Source organism: Carassius auratus, chromosome 7 (assembly GCF_003368295.1).
Source record: "Carassius auratus strain Wakin chromosome 7, ASM336829v1, whole genome shotgun sequence".
Classification (NCBI taxonomy): domain Eukaryota; kingdom Metazoa; phylum Chordata; class Actinopteri; order Cypriniformes; family Cyprinidae; genus Carassius; species Carassius auratus.
In genome coordinates this window covers 17,639,724-17,660,380 of record NC_039249.1, presented here as the reverse complement: position 1 = coordinate 17,660,380, position 20,657 = coordinate 17,639,724, and the positions used below count along the sequence as shown (strand labels likewise).

Below are 20,657 nucleotides of genomic sequence, written 5' to 3'. Positions count from 1 at the left end.
CAGGGAAGACCTTGCATTTTCCAACATGACAATGCCAGACCACATACTGCATCAATTACAACATCATGGCTGCGTAGAATAGGGATCCGGGTACTGAAATGGCCAGCCTGCAGTCTTGATCTTTCACCCATAGAAAACATTTGGTGCATCATAAAGAGGAAGATGTGACAAAGACCTTAGACAGTTGAGCAACTAGAAGCCTGCATTAGACAAGATTGGAACAACATTCCTATTCTTAAACTTGAGCAAACTGTCTCCTCAGTCCCCAGACGTTTGTAGACTGTTATAAAAAGAAGAGGAGATGCCACACAGTGGTAAACATGGCCTTGTCCCAACTTTTTTAAGATGTGTTGATGCCATGAAATTTAAAATCAACTTATTTTTCCCTTAAAATTATACATGTTCTCAGTTTAAACATTTGATATGTCATCTATGTTGCATTCTTAATAAAATATTGAAAGTTCACTGCACATCACTGCATTCTATTTTTGTTCACAATTTGTACAGTGTCCCAACTTTTTTGGTATCAGGTTTGTATATTACTGTATTTTATGTATATCCAACATATTTTATGGTAAATGACAGTTTATATGAATGACACCTGGCTAAAAAGTCTAGTAATTCTACCACCTTAACTGCATGTGGTGTGAAAATGGATTTTGGTGAGGTTAAAAATAAACAGTGCCAAGTGACCTGGATTCTGAATTATTAATTCTCTATGATCCATGGAGGATAGAGGATTCTATTCACTTATGATTGGACTTGTTTAATCATTTTTGTCCTGGTATTACTGTAGACCACTTGAATAAGGATGTAAACGAACTGACTGCTATATAATTACTCATTTTGTTATTCTCAGAATATTTATATAGATATAATTATGACATTCAACAACCAACAGCCTTAATAATGGTGATCAAAAAGCTATATTATAAATATAAAACATTGTATAGACTGCTATATTTATGAAAGTGTTGTGACTATGTTCCTAATACCATTTTATTGCAAATAAATAAATAAATAACATTATATTACTTACTGCATGAAGTTATTGCAAATACTTATGTACTAACCTAATGGACATATTTGTGTGATAGCTAAAAGAATGAGACTTTATCCTAAACATATTTGATTTATATATATATATATATATATATATATATATATATATATATATATATATATATATATATATATATATATAAAATTACCCATTCTTTTAGTGTTAAGCATAAAGTCATTCTCAACTTCAGACAAGCAGTGGTTTATGGATCCTTTGGAATTAAGTCGATTTCTTTTTTAACAAAAAGCATTTCAAAGTAACTCTTTGGGTTTTAGTTTGTGACATAAAAGTTTCTTTATTCAGTGCTATGCCTTGTATTAGGGTCAGATCTAAGGAGCTACTGAGGTAGATAACCAATAAAATGAATAAACAATTTCTCAGAAATGTTATATCACTATAAATGTGCTAAAAATTCTCATATCGTTCAGGAAAGTGCCTAGATGTTTAATCCATCAAAAAGCACATAAACAGACCTGTCATCTTTCAGGGTCACTTCATCCTGAGGATGTATTTTAAAATCGGCCGATGAATTTTCCTGACCTCTAGCACCCCATCTTCAGTATTCCCCATGCCATGGAGACAACAACTGCCCCGATTCAGACACTCATTTCTACAAACCCATTCAGAGAGGGACTCTGGATCAGGATTAAACGTCACTGTAATGTTTATAACACTCACACTTCTAAAATAACTCTACAGTAATTGCATTGGAGAGAGATTTTTTATAATGCTATTTTTATAAATTTATTTACATCCCGGATGTACTTGGATGTACACAAGCTCCAGTCTGGATCCAGAACACCTGAGAAGAGATTATGCCCACCCCTCAGAGGACCTCAGATGATGCTAACCCTGAAACAACATACAGAACTAACAAATATTGCTACTTACTATGCAATCACATAATAATTGCTGTTAATAAAGTTGATCGTCTGGCTGACTATTTCTTGTGTTCATTTTTCTGAAAATTCCTGTCATATGCACATAAACTGACAGTCACCACTGATAAGTTACTACGAAATATTAAAGTTAAGTTGCTCTCCAATGATTTGTATTGCAAAAAGCACTATACAAATAAACTTGAATTGAATAATGCAAATTACAGTGTTCTTATAAGCCTCCAGTGCTTTCTTATGGCTGTAAGAAATGTGTTTCATTCCCTTTATTCCATTAAAATGGTCATGGGTATTGTTTATCTTAATTTATTCTTAATTTAAATGAATTCTGAAGCAGGTATATGGTTCCTTTTCTTCAATATTAGTAGAGAAAGATATGAGAAAAAATTAAAAAGGCACATGAAGGTCAGTTTAAAACAAACACATTTTTTTTTATTTTATTGGGGCAGTACCCTCAAAAAGACACCTTAGTTACACCTAAATGGTTAATAGTAAAAGAGTGCAAATAATTACTTTATGTAAGGAACAAGGTGTCAGAGGCCATGCTTGGCTGTGAATAAGTCATGGCTGAAGGGTATTGTTAGGCACGATGCAAAACATTTGTTTTGTTTATGAATTTATATGTTACTTTTTTGAATTCATTAAATGCTCCACTAAAAAAAGTTCCTGACAATGACAGTACAGGTGCTTCTCAATAAATTAGAATGTCGTGAAAAAGACCCGGAAGAGAAGACAATGCTGAATAAATTCGTAGTTTTTCCAATTTTAGGACCAAAATGTATTTTTGATGCTTTAACAAATTCTAACTGACCCTCTGATGTCACATGGACTACTTTGATGATGTTTTTATTACCTTTCTGGACATGGACAGTATACTGTACACACACTTTGTCATGCTTTCTGGTCTCTGGCTGTGTCCAAATTCAGGGTCTACATCCTTTGGAATACTCATTTGAAGGATGTTACTTCACAGCGCCACGACGGAGGTTGTCCAAATTCGTAGGATCCTTAATGCGGCCCACAAATCCTTTTCCCCGAATTGGAAGGATGGGTGTGGTGGATCCTTTCCCGTCCTACCTATCCCATAATTCTTTTCGGCAGAGCGTAATGGCGGACGAAGCGAGCGGTAGCAGAGTGGGAGAGGAGTGTGTTATACTCACATTTAACAAAAATCCTCCAGTTCACTATCTCAACAAATTAGAATATGGTGACATGCCAATCAACTAATAAATTCAAAACACCTGCAAAGGTTTCCTGAGCCTTCAAAATGGTCTCTCAGTTTGGTTCACTAGGCTACACAATCATGTGGAAGACTGCTGATCTGACAGTTGTCCAGAAGACAATCATTGATACCCTTCACAAGGAGGGTAAGCAACAAACATTCATTGCCAAAGAAGCTGGCAGTTCACAGAGTGCTGTATCCAAGCATGTTAACAGAAAGTTGAGTGGAAGGAAAAAGAGTGGAGAAAAAAAAGATGCACAACCAACTGAGAGAACCGCAGCCTTATGAGGATTGTCATGCAAAATGGATTCAAGAATTTGAGTGAACTTCACAAGAAATGGACTGAAGCTGGAGTCAAGGCCTCACAGAGGTGTCAAGTAATTTGGAAACAGTTGTCGTATTCCTCTTGTTAAGCCACTCCTAAACCACAGACAACATCAGAGGTGTCTTACCTGGGCTAAGGAGAAGAAGGAATGGACTGTTGCCCAGTGGTCCAAAGTCCTCTTTTCAGATGAGAGTCCAGTGTTAAGTTTCCACAATCTGTGATGATTTGGGGTGCAATGTCATCTGCTGGTGTTGGTCCATTGGGTTTTTTGAAAACCAAAGTCACTGCACCCATTTACCAAGAAATGTTGGAGCACTTTATGCTTCCTTCTGCTGACCAGCTGATTTCATTTTCAAGCAGGATCTGGCACCTGCCAAAAGCACCAAAAGTTGGTTAAATGATCATGGTGTTGGTGTGCTTGACTGGCCATAATTGTAATTGAGATTAGAAATTTGATTAATTGTGCAGTCCTATCAGCAGGGGTCACTCGAATAAATAATGAGTTAACATTGCTGAAATACATAATATATGAAACAGTTTTGATGCTATATTGACTGTTTATGCTGATATGAAAACACAGAACCATTTCATCACCATGTTTTATTGTGAATAAAATTCTATTACAACTCTTAAATACAAAAGGCACTCTTTAGTGGTATGTAGGTATGAAGACAACCCTAGTGACAAGCTGTAGTGCACTTTATTTCACTGGAAGAATTCACTACAGTTTAGGTGTGTACAAGCATAGGAGACATTTGATTAAGAGGCACCATCTCTTCTCCTCCAATTACCATCAATCGTTATATATGTCAAGGACACAACTCTCTATTCCTTCAAACTCATGTTGGCTTGTTTTCAGATTCAAACTGTCCCTTGATGTACCTTGCTAAATGAGCTTTTGGCAAGTGAAGCAAAGAGGCAAATCAAGAAAAGAGAGGAAAAGCGAATGAAAGGGGCAATAAAGAGAGAGAAGGAGGAAATGAGAGTGGAATGGAAAAGAAGCAGTGTTGTTTTCAGCTGAATACTCTGCCACACAGACAGGGTACATGACCCCAGTGTAAATTAATAGCGCATCTTGAACAGGAGAGTTTTGTGCTCACTGAGTCTCATTAAAAAGCCACCTCATTCAAGGTGAAGGTTAAAAAAATGTTTCAATAACACTTTTAATAAACCAGCCATGCTTGTTTTCTCGGAAAGGGGAAAATAATAACAGAGAAAAGATGAGCATGATGATGAGCATGATAGTACATCTATGTTGATCATAACATAATTGTTTTATTTAATAATATAATGTTTATTGTTTCTTAAAGACTTTTCTCATCAAATGGTTTGCTGTAAGCCACCAAGCTGTTCAAAATAACACTGGATTGCCTAGTAAATAAGTCATAAATATTTGAATGAAAATACTTTAACAAATGAAAGCTTTTTGCTTGATTTATAATATATCAAGCCATTTTAAATGAATGATTAAGACAATCTAACTGTTGTGAAAACACTTGACATATAGGTAATCTTCTCACACCCACATACATTATGTTCAATTTGGCTCTCCCTCTAAGTGTTAAAAGAAGACAGAATCTAATAAAGTTTATGAACACTGTTTTATCCAATGAAACTGCTGTTATGTCAGCATTGTCAGAGGCCTAGCAAGGGTAACCTATCCAGCTATTTTGACTTGAAAATACTAATGGTGATGGTGGACAATAATTAAGTACTCAACATCATCGGGGGTTTAAGAAACATGAAAGTTCTAAAAATATCCTACTCCAGATGAATATTATGCCTCTAAGCCTTTATGGGTTATTATAGGTTACTGAAGGAACCAGTGACAGGAGTTCTCGGAAAGACTTAAGGATACAATTTTATTCCTCAGAAAACTGCCCAAATTTGATTTTTGTTTTGTTTTTTAAGATGTTGACTGCATGTGTAAGAGCAGTGTAGGAGAGAAAGCACTGCCACCCTGAACCAGAATCCATCACTAGGTTCATTAACATGGACACTTTTTGCTTCCATCGGAATGAATTCATTCTGATTGACGAATCCGAACGTAGTGTTTACGTAAACGGTAAATAAAGTGATCGGGTTGATGTGTGCATTTACATGTCACAAGCTTCTGATCGGATCTACTCTTTTGACATGCGCACACTGCATGAATATACAGCTGCTGTTTTAAAAAGCACACATTATATTTATATACTTCGGGTCCTAATTGGGCGACGGCCATCACATGAACAGTTGTGCTGCTTAACTTTACATTAGCAAAAAAACAAAAAAAAATAAATTAGTAAAAGTGCCTCTTCCCGCACTCAGAACTAGTCGTCTGTTGATGAGAGTCTTAAACGAGGACTGGTGGGACGTAGTCGTTTTCCACTTCACATACACTGAGTAAAAGGGGAGTTTTATGATGACAGGACACTTATTTATGACACTTTATTCACCAGGAAGAACACCTCGTTCTGCGCATTCATCAGTTCTTCCGCAGTATCACGCAGCAGAATAACAGTCCTCCAATGCTGCAGATGTACGCCTCAATAACCAATTTTATTGCAACTAAAGTTTTCTTAGCAAACATACTAATAAATACTCAACTCATACCAGGGCAGAGTCTAGACAGGGCTTTCTTCTGTGTAGACCAGTGGTTCTTAAAGTGATAGGGGATCCCCGAAATTATTTGCTATAGCCTAAAGTTTCCAGACTGTGAAGTCGCTTTTTTATCATTTTTTTTTTTATCATTAGGCCTACTGTGATTTATTCCAAAGTGATTTATATGATGCATTTAACGTCAAATAATCGAAATCAGGAGTGCCCAACCCTGTTCCTAGAGATCTACCTTTCTGCAGAGTTCAGCTCCAACCCTGATCAAAGACAACTGAGCCAACATATTTGAGTCTGAAGGAGCACTTAATAATGACAGACAGATGTGTTTGATCAGGGTTGTAACTGAACTCTGCAGGAAGGTAGATCTCCAGGAACAGGGTCGGGCACCCCTGATCTAAATGAAGCCTTTTGAAAGACAAGTATTCGCTGTGGTTCATGTTTGTGGAATGCGCCAGAAAGATGGTCAAGGAGCCTGAGATGAACTAAAGCAGCACATTCTGTTGTTCTCTTTATTTTTCAAAGGCATGACATTTTGTAGTCATTTTGAACATAACGTTACACAAATAAAAATATACGTTTTACTATACGACTATAAATAAGTTATTTCCCCTCGATGCGGAAATAAATCCAGGTGAACATCAGTTAGTACTCAATATGAATATAAACTGCATATTTAAACTGCTTTAAATATGACTGCCGCTTATTTCCTGTGCACTTCGATACTGGTCTGCACTTGACTGTAGTTGCGTCTGTCTGCTAATTATTGAGTTTATTCAACCCATCGTAATTTATTAGAACTCTGTGAACAAGAGTGACTACTCACCTTAATTATTTAATTACTTAATAACACAAAAATGTCCTGCTTGCACTTGCCAATTTAAAGGCAGAGAATGGCGACCGAAAATGCGTTTTATTATGATTATTTTTTAAGCGGATGCATATCTGGCATAAAATAATCCCATGCATCTCGCGGCGTATATTCCAAGCATTCTGAATCTGAAGGTATAATGGGGTTTGGTGAGAAACAAACTGAAATGGCAAGTTATTATATTTTATGAAAATCTTGCATACAGTCATGTGTGCGAGTGCATAGCAGCTCATACCGCGCACAAGTGCATATCCTTTTGAGATATCAGTTATAATCAATTTTAATAAAACACAAGACTACATCCTAAAACTCTAACAGTAGGCTATTGAATATTTGCTGTTCTCCGGTTGTCAGTCAAAATGACAGATCTTTTGTGAACATCATAGGGATATATGCCCAAGCAAATTTAATATTCTTTCCTTTTTGTCTTGGTGTTTAAAATTTTTATTTTGAAACAAGTTAATTAATTTCTTAATTAAACAAACATACTTACTGGGTGAGCAGGGTAAGCTATGACAGCTGTCATATCATACTCTGCCTTACCCAGCTGATGCAAAGAATAGAATTTATATCTACACAGAAGACAGCCCTGTCATTAGCCTGTTTGTTTGATGAAACAAGAAGAAATGTAGTTGCAATAAATGCGTTAAGAATCCGTACAACTACAGCAGTGGAGGACTGTTATTTTGCTGTGTGATACTGTGGAAGAACTGATGACTGTATGGTTTGATCTTCAGATGACCAATCAGCAGAACGAGGCATTTAATCCCCAAGTGTATCAACTGAATATTCAAGCTGTTTATTCCTTTTTCTACCTCTGAACGAAAAACTAAAATTTAAGCTGAATTCTCATCCTGCTGAAAGCAATTACCCACTAGGGGGCTCCAGGCATCAACCTATCAGTATGAATTAAAGATTTGAGAGACATGGTGGTACTATGGGAATCAGGAACAGACAGTGTGACCTTTCCCTCTGTCCTGCTGAATGATTTAGATGTATAAACGAGGAAGAGAGGGGGGGGGGGGGTGTAGTTAATAGAAGGCAGGGTGAGAGAGATTTTCCTCTTATTTTGGAGTAAACCAGAGCTATTTCTCTTCGGAGACAAAATGCCCATGGACATAAGCACTCACATGACAGACTGTCAAAACCCAAGGGAGAGATGAAACAGAGAAGAGTGACACTCAACAAAGGGAATGTGTGAGAGAGAGAACTACTATTTTAATTAGCAAAGTCAATTCACATGCTCAGACATGACTGCTGATCATTAAGGACATGTGAGACCACTCCTCTGCCCACATACCAAAACTGTCAGATAGAAGTGAGAGTGTTTCAGGATTGGTTTGTTGTGTACGTGTATGTGTATGTGTATGTGAGAGAAATGGGAAAGGATTTAATCAATTGCAATATCTTGCTAGTGGGTCTCTGATGGGTTCAATACAAGTTAAGTCAATAGATTTTTTTAATTGTTTGTTTTGTTTATCAATGTTATGGCAAAAGTGCTGTCGACTGAGCTTAGAGGGGTTCATATGATGCTTTTTTTAAAGATCAGTATTTTGTAAATTTGGTGTATCATAATATGTTGACATGCTTTCATGTTAAAAAAAATATATATATTTTTTTAAATACTTTACATTATTGTACGTCATCTATGCCACGCCTCTCTCAAATACATCGTTTTCTACAAAGTCCCTCCTTCCGACAAGCACAGTCTGCTCTGATTGGCCAACTGACCTAGTGCAATGTGATTAGCTGAACACTGCAAGCAAGTCAGAATGACCTCCTCTCCTTGGTTCACGAAACGGTCGTCCATAAAATGCATTGCTGTTCTGTAGTAAGTACTATTAAAGGGGGGGTGAAATGCTATTTCATGCATACTGAGTTTTTTCACTGTTAAAGAGTTGGATTCCCATGCTAAACATGGACAAAGTTTCAAAAATTAAGTTGTACATTTGAAGGAGTATTTTTGTTCTCAAAATACTCCTTCCGGTTTGTCACAAGTTTCGGAAAGTTTTTTTCGAGTATGGCTCTGTGTGACGTTAGATGGAGCGGAATTTCCTTATATGGGTCCTGACGCACTTCTGCCGGAAGAGCGCGCGCTCCCGTATAGCGAGGCTGAGCAGCACAGACATTTCACTGATCAGAGCGATTCACTGATCAGAGCGATTCACTAAAAGAAAGTGTCACAAAAGAAGTGTGTTTTTGGTTGCCAGGGCAAGACAACCCTGCACAGATTACCAAAAGAGAAATAGCATTAAGGGACCAGTGGATGGAGTTTATTTTTACAGAGCATCAACGGAGCTGTGCAAGTGTTTTTGTTTGTTCCCTGCATTTCGAAGATGCTTGTTCACAAGGCCCAGTTTGACGACGGATTTGCGTATCGTTTATTTCTTAAGGATGATGCAATCCCAAGAAAAAAGGGTCACGATCGTGTGTTGGAACCGCAGGCGGTGAGTAAAACTGCTTCAAATATCTCTGCCTCCTTGTTAGTGCGTCCCCTCCCATGCCGAGACCCGGGTTCGAGCCCCACTCGGAGCGAGTCGTTGCTACTGCTGCTTTCGTTCAGTTTCAGCCTCTGGATCTGATTCTGGATCATAAATAAACGGCTGAATCTGACTGTAAGCCATGGTTTGTTTTGGATGATGTTTTTTCCCTCACGGTAATGTCACAGCTTCCACATGCTCTCAACGCAAAAGCCTATTCACGCTCGTGATTCTTTAGCTCCGCCCACACGTCACGCCTCCAGTCGGTCGTGTTTTTCCGGCAAAAATCTGTACAGACTATCTTTCTCTTATGAATATAATAAAACTAAAGACTTTTTGGATTTATGAAGGATGCAGTACTACTCTATAGGTACTCAAGATTAACAGGATATTGAACATTGAGCATTTCACCCCCCCTTTAAAGATTTCTAAATGCATCTACTTTTAGAAGGCCAAATAAAGTGCTTTTTCTTTCGCCTAGATAAGATTCACAGCATTTCCCTGATATGGCTGCTTCAACACTAACTTTGGTTACTGAAGCCTCACCAATCCCCATATCCGCTGATTGGCTTCATCACTCTGTCTCCTCTCCACCAGTAAGCTGGTGTGTGGTGGGCGTTCTGGCGCACTATGGCTGCCGTCGCATCATCCAGGTGGATGCTGCACACTGGTGGTGGATGAGGAGATACCCCCTGACTATGTATGCGCTTTGAGTGTCTAGAAAAGCGCTATATAAATGTAAGGAATTATTACCTTCTTTCTTTGAGTGAACATTTGAGTGGCATTATGCAAATATTTCTACATAGTGAGATGTGGGGTCCGTGTTTGAATGTACCATTTTAGGGATAGTGGCAGAGTCTTAAGTTCGATAAAGAATATCTCTGGATTTTAGACTTTAGTCTTTGCAACTTTACAGATCTTCTTTATGCACACTCAAAAGAGAAAGGAAAAATTGAAATCGCATCATATGACCCCTTTGACTTGTACTGAACCTGAAATAGTACTCAAGATTCTCCCTATGTAAAATGTATTTGTGTATGCACTGGTGTGCACAGACCGGAGGAGGGACAGGGGCTAAATGCTGTTGCTAAGGCACAATCGCAGTCACCCTCTGTAATAATCACGATCCAGGTTGGGTGGACGGGAGGGGGTTGCACCTTGGTAGAAATTGCGGTCTGGAGGCACATATTAAAAATACAAAAGTTGCAAGCTGGCCTGGATGAGAAATGAAATAAAATGCATAGCCATGGTTAAGTTTGAGAAATTGTTGTAAACCTGGGCACTGGGCTGTGATGCATGAGCCACCGTTTTGCGCTTGTGTTTTTATTACTTTCATTCTACAAATATATGTATGTTGAGTTGAAGTGCAATCTGAATGCTCAGGAAACTTCTAGACTGAATACAATATTTCTCAAAGCCTAATGTGTGAAACGGCATCTGCCGTACTGCCTGCAGTTGTATGTAGTTCATTAGGGAATACAAGATCTGCTAGTGAAGGATTGTGAAAAACACATCCACATCTAGGTCATAAGGGAAATAATTCAAAAATTAACATAATACTTATTCACATCATTGCACAGTTTTAAGCAAGCATGATGGATCTCTAGGAATACATGAAGACTGAAAATACATCACAGTCTGTTCACCTGCTGTCCACAGGGAGTTTCTCCATTAATAAACTGAACATATGGATGTGTTTCCTAAATGTAAACACTGGCCATTGCCATCAATTACGACTTGACCTTTTCTTAATGCTCTTTCAAATGTGAAAATCTGCTCTGGGCTACTTATCTTGATAAGAGGTTGTGTGGACACATTTTTGACCAAAGTAGACAATTGGGGGAATCCCCAACATTCAAATTAATAAACCTTAGGCAGGTTTACCATAGATGAAAAAAAGGCTGTGAAGGACAGATTTGTAATCTTTACAGTTTGTGTACTGAAAGTCTTTTTTTTTTTTCCGGAAAGATGTTTAATCAGCTGAACAAACTGTATGTTACATAACAGTACAATCTAATGAATGCACTAGGCCAAAAGTTTTGGCTGTGACATAAATTTAGTTTTTTGCAAAGTTAGCTGCTTAAGCTGTTGTGGTGTGCATTTGCATTGTTTCTAGATTATTGTGTAGAGTGATCAGATGCATTTTAAATAATTGCTAAAAGCTTTGTTGGCTTTTCACAAAAAAAAAAAAAAAAAAAAAAAAAATTCACTGTATTTTTAATCTGACACAAAATGACCAGCTAGCATGAATTGACCAATCATGGCAGCAGTACATGTGAAAGTGTGAATGAGTACTAGTCAGATGAAATCACTATCATACTAAATAGATTGTAACAGCAGACTGGTTGTTATAAAAGGAGGGAAGAAGCGCTTCCAATCATTGTGTTCTTTTTAGCAATGGTTACCTCCAAAGAGACATGCAGCCATCATTGTATTGCATCAAAATGGCCACACATGGAAGGATATTGCTACAAAGAATATTGAACCTGAAAGAACCATTAAATTCATTCAAGAAACTTCAGGGAGAGAAGCTTGACTCCAGTGAAGAAGTCTTCAGGACGTCCCAGAGTGTCCAGCAAGCACCAGGGCCATCTCCTCCTGAGGAGATAGCTACAGAATCATATCTCCAGCAGTGCACTGAGTGCAGCAGGTTGGTGTGAGATCATCTGCACGCACAGTGAGGCCAAGGCTTTTGGACAACAGCCTGGTGTCAAGAAGGGCAGCAAAGAAGCCACTTCTCTTCAAGAAAAAGTCAAGGACATACTGAAATTCTGCAGGAAGTACAAGGATTGGACAGCAGAAGACTGGTCCTAATTTATTTTTTGTTCGGAGAGTACTGTGAGATGCCAAAAGTGAAGCATCCTGAGACCATCCATGTGAGTAGGCTCTCTCATAATTCTGCCTAAAAACACTGCCATGAATAAAGAATGGTATCAATGATATCAAAAAGTCCTGCAAGAGTGAGTTCTTCCAGCGATCCATTAGCAATTTTGTGATGATCCAAGCATTTTCCAGCATGATGGAGCACCAGGTCACAAAGCAAAAGTGATAAAGAAGTGGCTCGAAGATCATTAAATTGACATTTTGGATCCGTGGCCAGGCAAATCCCGGAACTCAATCCCCTAGAGAACCTATGGTCACTGCCAAAACTTTTGACTTCTATCCCCCACAGCCTGGTTTTCATTCCTGTCAGAAATTAAATATGGCTCTAACATAACTAGTCTATAATTAACCAATATTGTTTGGACTTATTTTGGCATATTTAATAGTACTTGTTTGGCATATTTAGTTTTTGCAAATGAAAATGAAGCTGTAAAAAGTACAGTATGTTTAAATAGTTGTAATTTTTGCTTTCAGATGTTATGTGAAACAAAATGTCTAGTTAGTATGTATGTCTAATCAGTTCCTGTTTACCTTACACAAACACAAAACTTGCATCATTGTCATTCACAAAAAAGATAAATATGCCATCTACCCCAGCTAAGATGTGTATAAAGTAAATACTATATGGCAGTTGAAAGGGTCTGGTTACACAGATCACATACTTGAAATAGCAGCATGTGGGATGATGCCATCACATGATAGATGAGATTTGAGTAATTTGACAAGATTTAATAAGTCACTGATTATTTACAGAATCAGTAAAATTGATAATTATTTCACAGATGATATATGAGAGAAGCAGACACACACACACACACATACACACACACACACATAGTACTTAGTGTGTTATAATTGCAGTCTGTGTTACCTGTGTGTGCCAGAATGCCAGACACTGCATGGTGCTAAAAGGATGCTGGGATATGCTCACAGACAACAGCTTGTCTGCACACATAAGCAGAAAGGAGGACTTTCTCTCCTTCTCACACTCCAACAAAGACAGCTGACAAGACCACACTCAGATACAAAAGCTCATCTAGCAAAAACAGGACAGGGATGACAGACACATTCAGCTCAGGCAGCGCTTCAGAAACTATCAGATTTCACACTGAGACGATTAGCAGTGACAGGCCCGAACTTCATGATTCTCTCATGACAGTTTCATTGAGAAACAGCCAACAAAAATAGACATACCTAATGAGATTGCTCATTTACTCACACTTAACTGGTTTCCAACTTGTATGAGTTTCCTTCTTATTTGGAACACAATTTTAACTGATATATATATATATATATATATATATCAGTTAAATAAATAACGGGAATAAAAGTGCCCGAATAAAAGGGGTAACTGTTCAAAAACAAACAAACAGGGGATCTGGTGCCTTTGTCATGCTATGGGGTTTGTGGAGGACAGGTAGTGTTCAGGAAGGAAGGGTCCAGGTAAGGGGCGTAGTCCGGCGGCCCAGAGTGCCCCTCCTCTCTCAGGCACCCAGAGCATTTTTTTTTTTTTTGGTAGGACATGAGGGTGAGAAAACAATGACAGCATTTTTTATATTATGTGAATTATTCCATTAAGTATCAGTAATACTTGCCTTCAAATTTTGCACATTTACACCTGGTTTCCTATTCAGTAAATAGTTTGATTTATAATCATTTGATTCTAAATATTATTGAAATACATTTAACTAGAAAATGAGCACCATGCTGCTCATTATTTAGAACAGTGGTTCTCAAACTCTTACCAGAATTCGAAGTGCACACTTCAAAAACTACAAACATGGTAGATATACGCAACCTACAAACAGGTAAAGAAAGGAATTTTTGAGGGATAAATAATCATTGTCTAACCTGATGAAAAATATTAATTATTATTAATTATTATTATTATTATTAATTATTATTTCATCTGCAGCAACACTGTGAACTTGTATAATTATAGGTTTAGTCTTTAACTTTTAAATGCATCATTATGCAAACACATGAGCAGAGTTCTTGGCATGATAGGCCCACGACTAGCAGATCAACTTTCATCTTCATTTCTCTCCAGTACGGTAGGAAATCAAATTAAACGAGATGTCGATGATATTAACTGTGACAAGATGATTGACAGAGCAGTTTAACAGTCACAGAATGCAAAGTAACTAAGCAACAGAGTGTCCATTACAGAAGCAGCTATGACAAAGTAGAATGTCCCAAAGCTTGCCTACTATTCTTCTATATACTCAGATGTACTTTTTCTTCACAAAAAAAGTATGTACTTTTAGGGCATAGTGCGAACTGGGATGCAGCACAAGATATGCATTGTCATATTTTCTGCATTTAGCTTTTGAATGACCAGCACCTGCCTGGGTCTATGCAACTTCATCGATGGCTTTTCTCTTCCCTTTCACACACCGATCCATCTCCCATTTTAAGTTACGTCCTTTGGCTGTTTACTGTTTTATTTCTTTTCTTTTTCTGCTGATGGCCCATGCCCCCCTGCAATACTCATGTACCCCCCACTGGCAGGCGCGCCCCACACTTTGAGAACCACTGATTTAGAATGAATGTTGAAAATTATGTTTAAGCTACTATTACTATATATTATTTATTGTTATGGTTATCTCAAGTGGAGATTTGATTGATGTTATTTATTTGCTGATATCGACTAATTAAATATAATTTAAATATCAATTAAAATACATTTTTGCGTTGAAGGCTGTGGGCCTCTCCATTAGGACCCAGTCTGCAAAATTCAACCAGGCTGTCCGCATTTGATCATACCATCTCTTTCCTTCTAACCTGCCTGACAGCAGCTTTATTAAAGTCACTGAGAAGCAGAACCTCACAGGGCTCATAGAAATAATCTCTCTCTTAAACAGAACTCAGTGAATGGCTTGGACGACATATGGAGACAGAGATAGATAATGAATTATTTAATACAAACTGACAGAGATAAATGACCAGGTGTCATATCCATCTCAAACTCTGATCATTTATCTATGTATGTTTAAATGGGGTTATTCTGACTTACAGTAGCCTATTTATAGCTTCAAGCTGACTCTGACCATGAGGTCAGGATATATTATCCAAACATTAAAGGGATATTCTGGTAGCACATTTGTATTAGGGGCCTATATTAACTTGCTTATTAGAATGCCTGTTATTAATATTGGCTGTTTAATAAAACACATATTCTGCATGACCATATTCTACATCTCTAATCAATACTTAAACTTAACGACTTCCCTACAATCTATTAATAAGCAGCAAATTAGGAGTTTATTGAGGCAAAAATCATAGTTATTGGTTTGTTTATAGTGAGAATTGTACCTTGGAATAAAATGTGCACAATATTCCAAATAATTTAAGTGCAATTTACAGTACAAAATATGATTCTGTCCCTTGTGTTTAAAAAAAATAAAATAAATAATAATAAACCAAAAATTGCACTTACAAAGGAAATAAATGGGCCCAGTTTTTAGAAGAATAGAAATGTGAAGTCTATACATTTAGAAAAGCACAACAATTAGTCTGACAAAACTTATTACTTGAACTACGTATAAATGTGTTCCTCTCATTGTTATGGTAGTGTTATGTTTAAGTGTTTTTTTTATATATATACTTTGATAACTTAATGCTTGCACTCTCTCTTTCTCTCTCTTTTTTTACAGAACAACTAGCCAACATTTTACAGTTGAAAACAAAACAAAACAAAACAAAACCGACAGCCTTTTTCTGTTGACTTGGCACAACCGCAATGCTACTAAATTCTGTTTTGATCCTTTAACATATAGGCTACTGACAACAACCCTAATAACACAAGTGGTACAGAGAAAGACAAATCAAAAAGAAGAATCAAAGTTCATAATAAGTTCAAGCTGCATTAAATGATAATATATAGAATGTGCACAGTGTTATACACACAAAAACAAAATACCATGATTGTAAAACACGTGACATTAAGGTAATATAATAAACAATAATTTACCAACATATAATGTAACATACAACTCTAATGTACATAAACTTACAAGAAAAAAATGCAAAAAACATTTTTTATAATAAAAAAAAAATTGTGAAGTATCATAAAGAGAATTCTGAGAATGCTAATTTACATTTTTTATTGTAAATTATAAGATGACCCCCTTTTTAGTTCCAAAAACTGTACATTTAACAGTATTTTACAGTATAAATCATGAAATGTACTGATAGATTTTTCACTACACAGTGTATAAAATAATGTAATGTACTGTTATCCAATTAACAGGTATTTTTCATAGATTTTTAGTCTTACAATTACAAATATTTTTTTTAAAAGTGAAAATTCTGTTAATATTCATGTTTACATTTCGTGCCTACACTAATTAAATGATGAGTACTGGAATGTTTACAAACTGGCCCAAATCACTTCCAGTTTAAGCTACAATAACCCAGATTTGATCTGTTTTTAAGAAAAGGAGGGACAAGTAAAAAAAAAAAAAAGGTACCAAAAATGCTACCAATAGAGCATAACTTTTACTGAACCGGAATATTCCTTTACATGACAGTAGAGAAGAATACTGCCAGTCATTTTTATTTGAAAACGCCAGCTCTTCTGTCATCTTGAGCTAGGTGTGTCAGGAGTGGGCGATATTGTTCACCTCAAATGTACAAAAAGCATCAGAGATTCTAAGTGAGCCATAAATAATCTTTTCTGTTAAAATAGCTCAGTTTGAATCTCTGCTTGAGATGAGCAGCATCTCCCACGCTACCCATCTCCTTACAGGGAGTTCATGGAGATGCTGAAAAGGATGGAGGGAAATTACCATCTCCTATATCATGTTCATTAGATGACGTAAACATAATACACAAAGGGACTTATTAAAAATAACAATGTGCTTCTGTGTCTACATAAACACACACGGATTGTGAATTCAACCATCACTTTAGACTATAACAAAACCCTAAGAATAAAAAATTCAGAACCTCTGACCATTTGCATCTCTCACAGGACAAGTCTGACTCACTCCGTTTCTGTCTCCGGAATCTCTAATTCCTGTCCAAAAAAATCCAGGATTGCACACTGTGTCCATAACACCGGAAATAATTATAACAGTATGTCATGACATTTAAGCGTATGATGATTCAAAAAACCAACACAACGTACACCATGTTATATCTACTTAGGTTTTAAAAGATTATAGTTCTTCTTGTTCTTTTTAAATATGACATTTTAGGTTTATTTTATTACAATTCATTTGAAACACAGACTTCATCAGGCTTCATGGTGTTACCAGATATTTTCATACAGAATGTACGAAAAACTGAGAATAAAGAAGGATGAAAAAATTTGGAGACCCAGAATGAGTCTGAATGCAGAGATATATAAGCCTCCAACAGACTGTTTGGAGATGCTTAGCTGCTCTATTCATCAGGGCTTCACAGAACTCGCTCATTCCAGCCTTTGCCAACCTCATATGCCAACCACAGAGATTTCCTGCTTCTAAACACCCTTCCCATGATGCACTGTTCTCCAACCACAGCTTACTTAACAAGGATGATCCTGTGCAAACCCAGCTGAGTGTTTGCAAATCATTTAGTAACACATTGTGCATTCCAGGAAAAACTTCAGAACCATCAAGCCTAGTGTGATTTGGCTATTTGCAAAAAATGAAAATATAAATATAAATCAGTCCTGATAGAATATATAAAATGCTCACAAAATAACTAAAACATATCCACATGATCAAGTGGAAAAAGTCCATAAAAAGACTGCTGGTGAGAGGGAGAGAGTGGGAATGTGATCTTAACATGACACAAGCCAGATTCAAACCTGCATTCTACTGAGCATGTGCACTACCCGCTTCGCAACAACTCTGAACTAGAACAAGATTTTGATGCACATGGCATGTGTGGGAAATTTCACAGGCAAGCCAGCCCAAGTCTTTGAAAGCTTCAGTCTTTAATAAAGTTTGCAGTCACTCATGTCTTCAATGATCAAAGCTCCCTCACTATCCATGTGTGAACGCACCAGTTCATGAAGCGTGTTTAAACTCAAGCCGGGTCCTTCCCAGCTGAGGCTGGCTCTCGCTCTCGGCCTGTTCCTTTGAAAGATGAAGCCTGCCAAGATGCTTTAATGAACCGTAACGCGATTATGTAATCCACTGTCACTGAGGAGCATTAGAACTATCCCCCATTTGTCTAGTAACCCTATGTGCTCTGCATGCTCATGGAAACAAGACTCCGAGGTAACTGTCCTAAAACACAGATTTGAAACATTTCTCCTGTTGAGGACCAGAACATGTTACTGGATGAGCAGATTTTGATGATCCTGGAAAAAACAATCCTACCATAGCTCCAGCTATCACTATCTACCACTAAAACACAATGTCAGAAATGTGCAAAAACTGTACCTGCAGCTCAACACTGGGACATTAACTTAGGGTGTATTCACACCAGGAAGGTCCAGCAGTTCACTTTTTTTTTTTTTTTTTTTGTTTTTGTGGTTTGCTTTCACAATTCCCTTTTTGCAAGTTAATCAGAAATTGTAAACAAATCACACATTCGCAAAGGGCATCCATACATCCATTTATTGGAGTCCCCCTCTTCAGCTGGGTCTCGGTATGGTTGTTTGGTCTGCACCCAAGTGTGATTGCTGTATTTACACCTGCCCAAAAGATCTGCACCACAGGAGGAAATGAACTTGAACAACAATTGAACCAAACAAGACAGGTGTGAATACACGCTTAAAAAATAAACATGCATCCAGTAATAGGTGCATACAGGTATCTTTGAATTATGTGCCCTTAAAGTACTACCATAAACCATTTATTTTTGAGAGTGCAGTAAGTAAATGATAAATTGATAGTCTATAATCCCTCTGTATCCTATCCCTGAAAGCTGATTGGTTGATGGGGAAATAGCTCCAGGAGCAACAAGGATGTTGGCCGAGGTACATGTGACCCAGAATCAAATCACTAATGGGCTGTGAAACCTCACAACTTAAGGATGAAGGACTTTGTGTATACATTTATAAATGACCCGCTAATTTGCATAAAAAAACATCAAGCTCTGCGCGCCAACCTGCTATTGTGATTAACCTCATTATTGTACTCGAGGAAAACACACATACACAAACACAAGTTGGCTTATTTCTAAAGGTAAGAGCGACAAACATCACACACTTGCTGGGGCGTCGTGTTGAACTAACTTACCGAGTCTCCTGTCCGCAGATACAGCGGCGAGCGCGTGGACAGACAGCAAGGCGAGGAGCAGCGCGCGCACACAAGCCATCCTACCGTCGAGCCCAAACAGCTCTCGTTAATTCGGCATAGCGGCTCTCGTGTTTCAGGGGTGATGTGATCAGAGTGGAAGTAGGTCAGAGGCGACTGAGATGGAGGATAGTGAGAGGAGTGAAGCTCTGGTACCCAGTGTCCTGTACTTAACTCTGAGAGGCGCGAGGCGCATTCAGCACCACGGTCAGCGCCCCGCCTCGGCCGATGACGTCACTAGCTACGTGCGCTTTCTCCACGTGCGTGTTTTAAGACTAGAAAGATTTGACTAGATTTATAAATAACATTGACCCCAATTTTTCTTTGTGCTTAGAACATGTTTTATTTGTTTTCAAAAAATATCCTCTCAAAAAAAAAGTGTAAGTAGTAATACAGTAGTGTATAAACGCCAGCAGAGCAAATCCTTTATTTTTGGTTCTTGAAAAAGAAATAAACATTTATGTAAAGACATTTTTTTATTTACATAATAAGAAAGCAATTAAGACTGTCTCCATTTGTAAGTCCTTTAACATATGTACGTAATGTTAAGCACATCCCCCCTCGCTGTATGTGTATCTTGTACATATTTAGTATTTCTGTTTTATGTTTATTATTGTAGTCCCAACTGTACTTTCGATGTTTACTGAAGTTTAATAAATATTATTTTCTTTTAAATTAAACTTCAATAAACAGCCAAAGTTACATATATATTTATATTATTATTTTTTTTAAGTGTGTGTGTGTTTTGACTTCTGTGCGGTCAGGTGTTCTTCGTTTGCAGTGATGAACCGAACTTCTCGTCTTCTCTTCTTTTTTTTCCCAGACAGACGTGGTTGAGAAGGGTTTTTAACGTTGCACTCGAGCGTAGTTGTTTTGCTCAAATGTTGTGCCCCCTACCGAGACACTGGAAGGATGTACTTGACAAACAACGCACTACAATAAGAAGTCACATGCCACGTGTGTGAACAAAGTCAAATTTATGCTATAATGTAGGATGTCGAAAAACCTCCATTCATATACCATAAAGAGGAGAACGTGAAATTTTCACCATGGACCGATAGAGAAGACTAAATGGTTATGGGCACAC

The 20,657-nt window shown here is 37.4% G+C and overlaps 1 protein-coding gene across 1 annotated transcript in view; it reads right to left on the bottom strand.

The window, feature by feature from the left end:
- The window catches only part of LOC113106141 (receptor-type tyrosine-protein phosphatase N2), a 205,298-nt gene extending 185,503 nt beyond the window's left edge, over window positions 1–19,795 (bottom strand). Inside the window, 1 exon segment of the mRNA XM_074559920.1 lies at window positions 19,514–19,795. Within this exon segment, the coding sequence (XP_074416021.1) occupies window positions 19,514–19,592 (79 nt within the window). The 5' untranslated portion in view covers window positions 19,593–19,795.
- Window positions 19,796–20,657: the final 862 nt, after the last annotated feature.